We start from the raw sequence: 15,450 nt of genomic DNA, 5'->3' as shown, positions 1-15,450 counted from the left end.
AGCTTGGGAACAAGCTAACATTGACCGCCGTGAAACATCCGAAGAATTATGTGTGCCATTAAAAATTCTTGGGCTCATTTGGGACAATATCAACGATAAGTTTACCATAGACATTCATCAAATTTCTAAGATGAAGGACAGTAATCTTTCAAAGTGATTGATTCTGAGCATCTGTGGGATGCTGTTTGATCCATTGGGGATGATAACCCCTTTTACTGTCAGAATGAAGTTGCTACTACAGAACACATGGAAACGGAAGCTGACATGGGATGAGCCACTACCACCGGACATTCAAGAGACATTTCTGTCATGGCTGGATGAGGTAAAAACTATGCCTTAGATTTCTTTGCTTCGTCCTTACTTCCTAGATGCAGAGATTCCAATGACTGAAATTCACATTTTCTCTCATGCAAGCCCAAAGTCTTATGGTTTTGTGGCCTACTTCAGGAAAGTGACCAACGGGAACTCCAGTTTCATGGTGGCGAAATGCCGCCTAACTCCATTGAAAAAATTGAGTCTGCCCAGACTCGAACTCATGGGAGCCCTTGTTTCTGCCAGATTAGCAGAATACTTAAAACGAATATTTCCCTGGATTACATCTGACCACATCTTCTTCTGGTCGGATTCGCAAATTCATTAGATAAAAGGAGACCCTTTACAATGGAAGGAGCTTGTGAGAAATCGCGTACGGGAGATCCAGCAGAAAACCAATCGAGACCAATGGAATTACTGCAGAGGAAAGATGAACCCCGCAGACAAGTTAACCCGAGGACTGTCTATCCGAGTGTTAGCGTAAGATAATGTTTGATGGCATGGTCCAGACTGGTTGTCTAACCCAGATCTATGCCTTGACAACACAATGAACGGCGAATTCAAAGAAGTTGAAGTAGCAAACGAACTAAAGAAAGACTATGTTCCAGGGAACAACATAGTAATGACTGTAACCGAAACTAATTGTGATGATTTTCTCGATAAACTTCTCAAAATCACAAATGACTATGTAAAACTGATTCGTATTAATTCGTATATTTTTAGATTTTCAGCTAATTATGGGCCCTCAGTCAAGGACTGCAGGGCCCATTACGGCTGATGAAAGGATTCAGGCAGAAAACCAATTAATCCGAATGGTTCAATGTGGTAAGTTTAAGGAGAAAATCAGAGATTTCAAAAGAGGTAAGAATGTTTCAAAGAAAAGTAAACTGTCAACCTTAAATGTATTTTTGGACGAAAATGATATTCTAAGAGTGGGAGGCAGTTTAAAAAAATTCCAAATTAAATGTCTATTCAAAATATCCTATTGTGTTACCATCGAATCATATTTTAACTTACAATATTTTAGTGCATTATCATAAGAAATATTTACATTTGGGAGCACAAGCTTTGTTGTATCAAGTAGGTCAGAAATTTTGGTCAATCAATGGTAACCATAATTGTAAAAAGGTGATATTTAATTGCATTACTTGTGTGAAAAACTGACCTGTTTTAAGATCCCAATTAATGGGTGATTTACCAGCTGATCGTGTAACTTCTAATTATGTATTCAATATCACTGGTATTGACTTTGCTGGCCCATTCTTCTTAAAATTCAAAAATCAGAGAAAAGATATATTGAACAAAGTTTATGTTGTAATTTACGTGTGCTTATGTACTAAAGCCTTGCATCTTGATTTCGTAACTGATCAAACATCTGACTGTTTTATTGTAAGTTTAAAGCGTTTCTTTGGAAGGAGAGGTAAATGTGCAAAAGTCCTTACTGACAATTCCAAAACATTTGTCGGTGCAAACAAAGAACTTAAAAAGCTATATAATCTTGTCAACTCTCCTGATCAATGTTTAAGTGAATTTTTTATTTCAGAATCTATTGAATGGAAGTTCATTCCACCTAAATCACCGAATTTCGCAGGTATTTGGGAAGCCGGAGTAAAATCCTTTAAATTCCATTTAAAACGCGTACTAGGAAATCAAAAACTAACTCTGGAAGAATTTCTAACAATTTTGGCTGAAATTGAAAGCGTCCTAAATTCTAGACCCCTTACTCCGCTATCTCCAGAATTCGACGATTTTGAAATTTTGTCACCTGGTCATTTTTTGATTGGCAGACCAAATAATGGAATGGCCGAACCATTATTAATTAACTTAAATGAAAATCGATTATCAAAATGGAAAAAAATTACAAAATTTTCGCAAAATATATGTAAAATACGAAACGTGATTATCTTTGCAGTTTGCAACGTTACAAATGGAAATTCCAAAAAAATGATGTAAAACTCGGAACACTTGTTCTGATAAAAAATGAAAATTTACCTGGAACAAAGTGGTTGTTAGGAAGAATTACTGAAGTTTTCCACGGTAATGACAACCAAATTAGAGTAGTCAATATTAAATTACCAAATGGTATTTATATATAGCAAAAATATAGCTATTTTACCCTCTGGAAATTAAGTGTATTAATGTTAATTTGTTTTAGTTTATACCATATATAATGAAAATTATTAATCAGAATTGTATTTATATTTATACTAATTGTATAAATGTGAATTTATTGTTTTATTGTAACTACAGTATGCAATTTTATGAAAGTCTTCATCCGGGGGGTGGATGTTAGAGTTTTGATTCCCTCCGATGAAGAAAAGGGGAAAATCTGTTCCCCTAACCAGAGGTATTCGAGACGCCGACATGTACATTCGCTCTCTCGTCTTTGTATTGTGTGGTAGCTTAGAAATGTCCGTGCCCATATATGTGTGAAAAATAAAACCTATGAAAGTTTCAACTCCATGCTTCGTCATAAATGGAATTGTCATGCACTGACTGAACAGGTATATATCGGAAAATGAAAATGTGTATTTTGGAACTATTTTTTAAAATTTGATTTAAATTAAATTAAATTTTGACGTTTTTCTACAAAAACTACCGAAAGTCTTGTAAAATAAAAAAGAAACTTATGCCATCTTGAAATTCATTTTTTTTATTTCAATAATATTAATTTATTTCTGTAGAGTTGTTTATCTATTTTAATTAATTTTCAAAAATATTTTATCTTATTTTACAACAATATATTTCATCATTGTAAACAAATATGAATCGTTTTCATTATTACTACAAATATTTCTTTCAGAATGATGAAGATACAATTTATTTTCCCATAATGAGTAGGTTTTTATTTTAAGTATGGTTTTAGAACCCTTTTTGAAATTTTGTTCAAAAGTTCGAAATTAATTTGCTCAGGAAATCATTAAGAAAAAATAGCATAAAATGTTTAGCTGAAAATTTTAACCATCATCAATCCCAGCCAATTAATTGATCTTCAAAAGCCGCTAGTCTGTACTAACAATAAAGTGTGCATTAGCGATCTACAAGCCAGATCTTTTGACTTGGAGCTATTAAACTTGACACGTATATATATTTGGGGGGAGGGGTGCACCTCGGAGCAATCTCATAAAAATTTTAATTAAGAGCAATGACTTTTTTCCGCGATAACTTCCAAAAATATCATTTCACAAAAATAAATTTCTCAATGTTTTAAAATTAAAAAATGTCTTTTTAATGATATCAATTTAAAAACCATGCAAATTTTTTTTCAATTTTGACAATAATTAAATTTTAAATATATATATATTTTTTTTCCTAATTTCCAGCAATAGGTTACATTGTTGGCCTGAAATTAAAACCGTTTTGATTGTTTCATCATTTAATCGCGTGATTTTCCCCCCATTGTTGAAAGCTAAAGAAAGATTCTGTTTAATATCTGTATAGTTTACAAGATTAAAAAAAAAAAAGAAAAGAAAAGAAAGAAACGAAGTTACAACATCGTGAAATTTAGAAAACAGATGAATCGGACATTCATGATTTAATAAAGATATGATATGAGATTGGTCTCCATTAGAAAATTTCATATACACAATGAATAAAACATAAAAGAAAAAATAACACAGCTTTAATGTCCATTTCCCGGAAATATTGAAAAAGTTATTTTTAAACGATTTAAGTGAAATTAAATATAACCAATATCTCCGGCGAGCCAGCTGGTGGCTAATAGATAGTTTGCACTTTGTGAATAAAAAATTCTCACAATAACAATATAGTTCCGAAATAACAATACGCTATACACCTATCAAAAACTAAATATCAATATGCGTTTAAATTTAATATTCCTAACATATATATAATATTTGGATACTTAATAAGTAATATATCTAATATTTATTTTAAATTGGAAAAAAAAATTATCGATTTTATTGAATTCCAACAAACAAATATTTAATTATATATATATTTGTGTTTCTTAGCTGCCGCCTAGCAATTACTGTTTTCATATCCAGTCAGTCACTGAAGTCCAGAAATAATTTTAAATGCTAACAATTTAACTATATATTTAATAATAGTTATTGCCTTTATAATTGTTGCGTATATTTATATTTAATTTAATTAATTTGATAGGGCTATTACTATGTATTTATTGATAAGGGACTAGATCAAATAACTTAAATAATTATATATAAAAGGTTTTTGAAGTTTAATTTCTATCGCCCCCCCCACAGCATAAAGTTTTGTGGCCTGTGAAATGCAAAGAGTGCATTAAAAAAAAAAAAAAAAAAAAAAAAAAAAAAGAGGGGGGGATGTGGAGGAGGGTGCAGGGACTATTATAGTATTTGCCTTGAGTGCCATTTTATGTTGGTAAGCCTCAGCTTATTGGTGTGAAATATTCTACTAGATATACATAAGCATATAAAGTTGGTAGCGAAAGTCCTGGCTAATTCTTTTTAGGGCAAACATGAAAGTGATAATTCATAAATTAAAAATTATGAGTATCCCAATTATCAATTTATGAATAAAATCCTAACCATCTATTTTCAAAAGCAAGTACTCAGCAATATGAATAATAATTCTGAGAGAAGCATTAATTCATATAAAATGCTCAACCAAAACATTTTTTTCTCATCCGCTAAGTAAATGCAATACGAATTTAACAGTAAGGTTTAGAATACATTTTTTAGTTTATATTTATAGGAGGAACTAATGGAAATATATTGCTTCTTGAATCATTCTGCCTGAAGACTACCAATACCTTCAAAATGAAAAATTTAGTAAAATTGTTTTAACACACACTCGCATATATACATACAAAAAAAAAAAAAAAAAATCTATGTAATCTTATATACAAGACAAATTTTAAAGATTGTTCGTTTGTAAATAATTTTCAAAAGCATTTTTTACAGATCTTGATTCTAGTCCTATCACATTCAGATTTCTAATACCAAATTTTCCTCCCTTATAATAAAAAGTAACAGCACTATTTAAGTTACCCACTTAATTAAAAAGTTAGTAGCATTTAACGCAACTGCTATTTCAGTTCCTAATTTGTTTATAAATTCATGACTTACAAATATAGCATAAAAATATCATGAAAACTTTCCTATAATATATGTATGGTTTCAGTATTAATCATAGTGTTGCTTAATTCTGGGAAAATTAAATATGCTCCTTACATTAGCTATCAATTCATCTATATCAATGTTAGAAAAATAAAAATATTAAATGGTCTTAAACTAATCAGCTTATTAAAGAATTTTTTTAAAAATTAGTGTACATTACAATTTTTCGATTTATTCTATTTTAAAAGCACCAAAAAGAGAAGAAAGCAGTTACATAAATAAAAAATTTCGGTTAACAAAAATTTAAAAAGTATCTTCATGAGATGTTTGATATTTTAAACTCTATCAATTCCTTTCTGTTATTGTAATTAATTTATTATTTTTTATATTAGATCTGAAAATTGCATGAATTTGTGTTGCTAAGAAATACTGAGATCAAAGTTTTCTGTAAAAACTACACACAGTTTATGACCACTTTACTTTCTACAAAAGCAATCTTAATCACACATATATGTATTTTATTTAAACTCTGCAATGAATTAAACAAAACAAGTGACACATGTTTCAAAATATAAAAGTACGTAAAAGTTATAAAATTCCAATAACAAGTATTTTTGTTCGATGGCTACACAAGTTTAATATAAACAACGAATTTTTAGCACAAAATATTTCAGATGAAATAATAACACAAACACAATACAGAAACCCATATTTTGAAAAATAAAATAATCTAATAAAATGAGCATAATTTAAAATTATTTTAATTCATATGGGAATAAAAATACTGAATTCAAAATATTCACTTGTTGCTTCACACAACAGATTATTTTATGAATCATCTTATACAAACACTAATAACTATATGATGATAACCCTTGATGATTACTGACTAAACACCATTAATTTCATTTGAAAAATGTTGAAACTTTGGCTCACAAAATGGCAAACCCTTTGATCAGAGATCTAAGAGGATAATGGAAATTTTGCAGTAACACATTTGAGTCTCCTTAATTATAAAAAATTTACTTATACAGTCATGATATTTGTAAACAAATAATATCAGCTGGATAGAAGTATTAAAAATTTAATTATATTCAACAGATGGAAATCTATATAAATATCAAACTTTAAAAAATATTTATTAATAAACAAAACAGAGAAGATAATTGCATGTTATTATGCAAATTAACACTTTAAAATTTAGCTGCTACTTTAAAGCAATATATAGCAAAAGAAAACATTTAAGCAACATGGAGGGGGAAAAGTAGTTGGATTCACACACAACTCAGAAATAATTTTTACTGGTTTCATTCAAATTGAATGACACTATAGTAAATAGAAAACATTTCACATTTCAGCACAGGCACAATGAAAACTTAAAACAGGAATAATGAGTATTTCACAGAATTGAGTTATGAATATAAACAGGAAGTCCATGAAATAAAGTTCAAATATAAAATCACACACAGACAACCAACGTCATATTCAGAACATCAATTTCAAGTATACATGTATTTTCAAATAATCTCATCATACATTTCAAATATATACTCATCAAAGCCAAGAGAATAAATTCTTGAAACAGAGAGACAACCAATACAAAGATATTGCCTCCACAATTTTTTTTTTTTGTCCGTTTTAATAATGCACCAACAAAGATGGGGAGTAAACGCCAATGCAGGAGATTCTACATTTTTCAATTTAAATAACATTTTTCTAAAAAAAAATCCCAAGCATATTTTCCCACTGAGTTTTAAATAAAATGAACTAAAAATTGCAAGTTTTGATTAGCTAATATATACAAGTTTAAAAACTTTATATTAGCCTTAAAATGTATATGAATAAAAACCACTTTGTAAAAATAAAAATACAAAATCTATGAAAAATACATAGGAAAGTTATTTTCAATAAAATTCGGCATATGGAATATATAGAAATGGTAAATACTTGCAAAATGCCATTTTCATCAAAAGGTTTTTAAATGCAAGATGTACTTAGAAAATATGTAATTTCATCTCATTCAAATTCTATAAGATACTAATAATGGCTTTAGCGTTTAAAAGAAAATACAAAAATCTTAAGTTTCACAAATATGTAATGTTTTATTAACAAACCATCTGCTTGTATGCCCTATCATATGTTTGGCACCTTTCTTCGGTAAACATCTGAAGAATGTTTTGACAACGGATTCTAAAACCCTCCACACTTTTGCACATGTGTTAGGATGGGTTTAATTCATCAAAATAAGGATCAGAGGAAAGGAGGGGATGTTGACATGTAACAATAAAATAAACTCGGATTACTTGCAAACTGAATTGAAATAATATGGTCAGAAAAGACACGGCATTCATATACACATGAAAAAAAATTGAATAAAAAAAGTATCTAATACGGCGAAAGTAAGTTCCCAAAGAATGATGAATTCTAGAAATGTGCTCATCTTTCCCCTTAATGAGATAGAATCATCAAAAAGTGGTCATCTCTGAATACCGAAAGAAAAAGTACATCTTATTTTTACCCTGTTATTGCTATAGAACTAGTCAAGAATCATAATGGTTAAGGTTTGACATCCAAGGTTCAAAATGAAATGGGATGCATTGGAGTTGCATTTAATAAAATGTAAATTAGGAATTTAATAATGACCCTCAAAAGGAAGTCACAACAGCAAAATTAAATAAAGCACATTGTTCACAAATTTCAAACTGTAAATACCCTTAAAATAACTGAACTGTCACCTTTTACCTCATAAGTTTTCATAAGATTTTACGATTTAAATTTATGATAAATGAAATAGCAAAGAAGTATTATATAGCCGTTCATAATAGGCCTCGACTTTATCATATTTCAATAAGATTATTGAAGTAAGCATGAAAATATAGTAAGATTATTCATCTTATACTATTTCAACAAGAAATTTTTCTTTAAATGGGTCCATCAATCAAGGGGAAGATAAATATTTTTTTTTTATTTAATAGCAATAGAAATTTAAAATCTCCTTTATTTTATTGACATTTACTACAAAAAAAAAGAGAGAATCAGAATCACTTGAACACAAATTATGTTTGATATTTGATACACAGTATTATCTATTCACAAAACTTGAATGCAAGATGTATTTTTTAATCACTTTTAAATAATGCCCTATCTAATATCTATCACTTAGAGCACATATTAAACATAATACACTTATATCACCCTCAATGACTTGCATCTTGCCAAATGTTAAGTTAAAAAACAAACTGTTAATAATAATATGAAGTTTAAAATGGAATAAGATACGAAATGCAACTTCTAATTACTGTTTGATCAATTACAACAAACATAACTGACATTCTGAAATATCTAATGCAAGTTTGGAAACCTGTATGAAGTAACTTGCTTTTATAATTGAAGATGACACAAAGCAGATGTCAATAAATGGTGTGTCCCAATATAAATACATCATTCTTTCAACAAATGCCAACATTAAAAAAAAATGAATAAAGAGGCTGATATATTTCTTTCCATTAAAGGATATAAAAAAAAGTAACTTTTATTTAAAGTACAGTTGATTATACTGACAAATATTTATAAATTTAAGGTCATAAAATATTTTAATACATATAATCAGTATATACTTCAACTGCTCACCTACTATGATTTATAAGAAATTCAAAGCACCAGTATGATGAAAATAACATGATTACATTATTTATGAAAATATATTCCTTCTTCAAATTTTAAAGGACATTGTCATATGTTAATTTCTTTTTAGTATCAATATTTACCTACAAAAAGTATTCCGATTTAATTAAGTTCTTAATTTGGTGCAATATGGGTTAGAAATGAAATATTAAAAGATCTTCATGAAAGACCCAAAGAAACCATTTTACATAAATAATTTTATTGAATTGAAAAAACACTTTAAAAAATTCATTCTTACAATGCCATAAACCACATAACTATATAACAAATATATAAAATCTTACCACAGTAAAATAACATTTAGGTAATAAAAAAAAGCATTTATGGCAAACAAATTATAATGTAATAAATTTACAAGTTGTAGTATAAAAACAAAGCTTTATTTAGCACAGAGACAATACTTTACGATCACAACAGTTAAATTATCAATATATAATTGAACTGTAAAAACTAATTCATTTAAAAAAATAAAACAAGCAGTTTAATGGATTAAACTAAAAAAAATGACAAAAATAAATTAGGTTATTCACAATTTCTAATTCACGATCAAAATTAAAGAAAAATAGATCATTTTAATATTTAAATGTATGTTTCAAAATCACATACAATCTTTAAAATTTAAAAATGAGATACTTCCATAATTTTATGAATAATAAAATGATATATGTTACTTCAATGATAAACAAAGTAATGAAATTTGGATGCAAAACTGAAAGCTTGGTCCAAGTATAAAAGAGTATTATAAGAGATAGAGACAGTATTACAATATATATTTATATCAATTATTAGAATTCAAGCTTCCAAATAAAAACTCAAATCTTATGTGACATCTGTTTCGAGAGACGTGACAAGGCCTTGGAAAACTCCCCTATTAAGAAGAGAAGAACCCGAAGCAGAAGGTTCTTTATACTCATCTTTAGGGTTTTCATTTTGAGCAGGATTTCTATATTGTAAACCACATGACTGAGATGAAAGCATGCGAGATGGACAAGACTGTTTTACAGTGGAAGAGGAAACTGATGCATCATTCATTCTTTGTTCATCTAAAGAATTTCCATTACAAAATGAAGTATTATTTTGGAAATCTTCAGAATGTTGGTTATGAATGCCACTGTGCATCCCATTATGTTGCTGAGTACAGAGCTCATGCAATTCTTCATGCTGCAAAGGATGAAAACCATTATGTATATTTTCTTGCTGCTGCTCAGTATTATTATGTATTTCATTACAATGTTGCGAATGGAGATCATTACCAGAAGAAACTGGAACACACTCTAAATTAAAATTTTGAGAACCAGGAGTATTTCCACCATTTTCTGACAATCCATAGCTAAAATAACTTTCATTATTGCAGGATGAAGAGGCATATTGATATTCATAAGAACTGGGCTGAATCAGATTCTTATGAAATGCACTCCCTTCCCAGGCATTCATACCATCATTCTGATACGTAACATTATCTGGAATAAAGGATGTTGATGGATATGAATTACATCTATAATTAACAGAAACATCACTTTGGAGTCGTCTGACAGTGTTATTAATTAGGACGGAACGACGTAAGTAAATTTCTGGATCCTCTGTACCACGTATTTTAGCCATTGATATTCTAAGAAGTCGACGTCTTTCATCTTTAAACATTGATCTATGGAAAAACAAAAAAGGGGAATTCACATTTTCAGTAAAATGAAACTCATCATCAGGAGCATCAGAAGACGGCATGTTCATTGCATTCTCTCTTTCAATCCAATCCATCTGTTCATAAATTTTATCTTCTTCATCTGAATCATCATCAGCGTCAGCAACCACTAAATTTGCTCTGGCTACAACTCTCTGTAACTGCTTCTTCCTTTGAATTTTGTGGAACCTTTCTTCAAAATCTTCCTTCTCTGAATCTAATATTTTCCTCTTCTGGGATGAAGAACTAGAATCAATAGCACTAAAGGTGGGTATTTCATTAGTATAGCAATCAGCAGTGGCAGCTATGAAGGAAACAGGGAAATAATTTAAAATGCCTTTCAGAGATGAAAAAATATTTAATAGACACAACAGGTATTTGCATATTTCATGGCAGAAACGATTTTTAACTAATTTTAAATAAGATTATCTAACTATTTTGCAGAAAAAAAGTTAAGATACATTCTAAAATATCTATTGTACATATTTAATTCTTATCAAGCCATATATAGTAATAGTATTTTAACAAATGAACCCTTTTCATTCATCATGCTCCATTTACTACAATTCCATATACAACTTGTACCGATTTACAGTTTTCTGAAATCTTCAAATTATATTCATTTTAAAATATAGACAAAAACTTATTTTATTCAACTCTAACCCTCATTTCTTAAAACTGAAAATCCTCACATTAAAATAAACAGCAATTAAAAAGCTTAACTGTTTCTATATTGTAACAGGTTTCATTTTTAATAATTAAAATAGTAAAGATAATTCTGAACTACACGACTTATTTAATAATTAGTTTCTCATGCATGCATGGACATTAAGAAAACTATAAAGGGAAGAAAACACCGACTAAAAGAGAAATGGAAGCTTCCCAATTCATTAAACATATTGCATACCTTTATGCTCATACGTATAAACTATATAAAGAAATAGAAGCATGCATAACTTCTTCTAGGTTAAGCTTTCTCTGAATCTTATTTTAAGATACATAACATCTATGCATTATGTAACTAAACATTTGAGGTCATATATGAATTTACATTTTATGGAAATTAATAACTCTTTGAAATGCATGAATATATATTTCAAAAAAGTTTGTAATTTTCATATTGAAAGTAATTTTGCTCATCCCCTCATAAAATGTTATGAACAAAATGAGTATTACTACTTTCTGCTAAAAATAATTTCATATTTTGTAAATATATGGATAAAAGACTGCATTTGAAAGTCATCAGTTTTATAGGTATCTAACAATAAAAAGCTTATACCTACAAAGTGTAAATTGCATAATAGTATTACAGAAATAAGATAACACTTGGGTTATTTCTTATCAGAATTTGACAAAGCTGGCCTGCAGCAAATGTGAGAAATCACAGAGGTCATAAAATTAAATGACAAATATACTTAAAACTGAAATGGATATACCTATATAATTCTTATTTTAAGTGGTACTTCAAATATATAATGTTCAGAAAAATAATTTAAACATAAATTCATAGTTATAAGAGTCTTATTATAACTATGGGCACATAATCTCAACAAATCAGAAAATGCAAACTGATGGATTTTTTAAAGTTTCAAATTTGCAGAAATAAAAATACCATTGTCTTTTAAAAATTAATGCACTTAAATTATTAAAAATATTAAATGTGATCTGACTATACACAAACAAATTTTATACTAAGCCTAACAGTCAGATGTGACTTTTCAATGTTTCTTCAAATTTTTAAACCCAATTTCACAAGAAATTGGCTATGCATGCAAAGTCTTATGTATATCAGTTTTAAAAGAGATTACAATCTGAATAAAATTACACTGTTGTTGATTATAATCGGTTGATCATTTTTGTTATGAATCATTTAAATAACAATATATTTAAAATAAATTAAAAGGTATTCATTTAAACTAAAAATCAAATTAAGCATTTGATAATACTAGTGACACAATTTAACTAAATTACATTTTAAGAAGCATCTGTAAAAATTATTTATTACAAAATTATTAAAACAAAAAAAAACGAAAAGTTAATGATTCAGACTATATTTCTTCATATTCGATAAATATTAGAACAATATTCTGATAGATACATACGCAGAAGACAAAACACAGATAAACAACATCTTTTAGCTCGGATGCTTATCAAACCAGTTCTTGACTAGCATTTTTTTTTCATTCGTTCCACTTTCAGATGTAAATTTTTAACGAAAACTGATCTCTTTTCACAATACTTACCAGTTGGAGCAAGAATACTCTTTAAAATATGAGGAGTTTGCAAATTTCCAGAAGTCCAAATGTTATAAGCAGGTGGACTCATTTCATCACTTCGATCATTAAAATGACAACGCATTCTTAGGATTCAATTCTCTGCATAGTCCATTTGAGAAATGCAAGGATAACTTAAGAAAAGACCCAGAAGTGAAATATGAATTGCACATACACACTTGAGCATGCATTCACACAACCACCACAAAATTTAGCTTGAAAGGATAAGATAAAAAAGAAACTACAAAAAAATTAAGGAAAAGAAATTTAACCCATACTCTTCACTACTATCACAGATGACGCGAAAGACTGACTGCATTGCCATGTTCTTAGAAAAAAATTGTTGTGGAGGGAAAAAAAATGTGACAGTTACCTTCTACAATGAAAAAAATATTTATAATTTCAAAAAGTTTCATATGACAAGGAGCAGTTTGTGTAAAGCTATAAAATTATTATAAATATTTTTTGAAAATTTTCATTCATACTAACCAATTTTATACATTCTTATAAGATTAATTTGTAGAGGAAAACTAATCACGTGATATATGTAATTTTGTTTTGGGTTTTCTCTTAATTTATCCTTACGTTCGTTCTTTGTCTCATTGACTGACAATTTTGTGGCGCCACTTTTGTATCTTTTAAAGCAGCGTTCAGAAGAAGTCAAGAAGGAAGGAGGAAAAAGAAGAGGTCACGCCTGTCCCTAGGAAGACACGCATCCCCGATGGGACTATGGCAGATCGTTGTCTCGTCGGAACAAACGTTTGCCATTGTCCGACGACGTAGTTTCAACTGTTCACATTAGGGCAATACCGGAACAAGAGCAAGATAACAACTATTGTGCTGATTAGTCGACGTCGTGTAAAAGCATTTTAAGGAGCACTCGAGGCCAATTATTACTTGCAGTCGTTTTCTTTCTCTCCCCATTATCCTCCTATTTCCATAGTGAGAACACAGCAATCTACAACTACAGGGCATTTTCCCGTCATTTTCACTCTCTGGACAAGCGTTTGTAAAATTAGGAGTGAAAATGGATTTTTAGAAGTTAAAATAGATTTGGAGATTTAGATGTGAAATTGGATTTTTTAAATGAAATTCGAATTGCACATACTTTTAATAATTTTAAACATGTTTTTTTTTAATGTTTGGTGAGAGATTTAGGTGTCATTGCTCAGAGAGGAGCAAGAAAATATTTTTAAAATAAGCGATAGTACTATTTATGCATTTCCAACAGGGCAACTGAGCAAAGAAAAGCGGATTAGGTAAGACGATTAAAAATGTCATTAGCTTTGCTGCTCAAAAAATTTTAAAAAAGAAAGATTCTATGAATTATGAAATATTAGGATAATAATATGTGTTTGCATTGTATTAGAAAAATCCTTAATGAATTAAGATATAATAACTTAATTATTTATAATTAATTGTTATATTAATTGTAAACTTAACTGATTATTTAATATTCCTCTTAACAGGTTCCGCAATAGTATTTTACTGTTATATTTTTTATTGTATCTGCTATCATAATACAAAGTGACTGCAATTAAATTTGACCTATTGAAAGCAATCTGTAAATCCAACAAAAATGCGGATTGATTCGAAAATTTGTAGATAGACTATTTAAAGGATACACTAAGGAATTCGGTAAAAAAAAAGTTCAAAAATATTCCGCTAGGTGGTGCATGACATCAAATAGAAACAGAAGCGGACAGCGAGAGAACGATCATGTAATGTTAACGGACTTAGAAAATTTTTTCGGGAGAAATATCCACCAGGCAGCTCTAATCGATAACATTTCTCTAAGGTGCTTAAAAGTGCTTAATTTTTGCATCTATTTCACACTACGCACCCTGGATCAGATATAATATTATTTTAAGTTTATTATTGTATGCAAATACTTTTAGACTATTTGTTTTATTTATTCTGTAATTTTTTTGCTTTGATTTAGATTTTTATTTAACACTTTAAATGTGTCAGTATCTAGAATTATGCATATATATGTATAGATAGGCATATAAATAATTTTGATTGAATTATTCTACGCAATGATTTAAATTAGAATTTTAATCATTTTAGTGATTAATTTTATCAAATTTTTGAAACTGCAATTATTAAAAATAAAAATTTATACTATTATAAATATCAGCTTTGTAAAAAAATGTTTTGTTTTATTATCATTTTCTCCTATTTAATCATATATATATATATATATATATATATATATAAAGCTTTATATTAAAATTGTTTATGTTGCTTCATCCATATAAAATTCTTTATGGTTCTGTACTATTTTTCAATATATGCTTTATTAATCATATACTTTCACAATTACATATATCACTTTCATTGTTAATTTATTTTTGTATATTTCTGATTAGTGCATATCCAAAAGCAATATTTTTTTTTGTTCTTTTTTTTTTTTCAATTATAACACAAGGAATATGATGAT

The 15,450-nt window shown here is 28.6% G+C and overlaps 1 protein-coding gene across 1 annotated transcript; it reads right to left on the bottom strand.

The window, feature by feature from the left end:
• Nucleotides 1-5,873: 5,873 nt before the first annotated feature.
• LOC129958550 (uncharacterized) lies at nucleotides 5,874-13,337 on the bottom strand. Its single transcript, XM_056071091.1, has 2 exons — nucleotides 12,978-13,337; nucleotides 5,874-11,038 (listed from the first exon to the last, which is right to left on the bottom strand). Exons 1-2 carry the CDS (start codon nucleotides 13,090-13,092, stop codon nucleotides 9,876-9,878), a joined length of 1,278 nt encoding a protein of 425 aa, XP_055927066.1. The 5' UTR covers nucleotides 13,093-13,337; the 3' UTR covers nucleotides 5,874-9,875.
• Between the last annotated feature and the right edge of the window lie 2,113 nt (nucleotides 13,338-15,450).

The sequence above is a fragment of the Argiope bruennichi genome, chromosome X1 (genome assembly GCF_947563725.1).
Source record: "Argiope bruennichi chromosome X1, qqArgBrue1.1, whole genome shotgun sequence".
NCBI classification, from domain to species: Eukaryota; Metazoa; Arthropoda; class Arachnida; order Araneae; family Araneidae; genus Argiope; species Argiope bruennichi.
The sequence above is the reverse complement of the archived record's forward strand: the minus strand, read 5'-3'. Positions and strand labels throughout refer to the sequence as shown.

Coding starts and splice junctions, on each gene's coding strand:
- LOC129958550 (XM_056071091.1), bottom strand. CDS start 13,092: ATGCGTTGTCATTTTAATGATCGAAGTGATGAAATGAGTCCACCTGCT. Junction 11,039..12,977: donor GAGTATTCTTGCTCCAACTG/GTAAGTATTGTG, acceptor TTTCCTTCATAG/CTGCCACTGCTGATTGCTAT.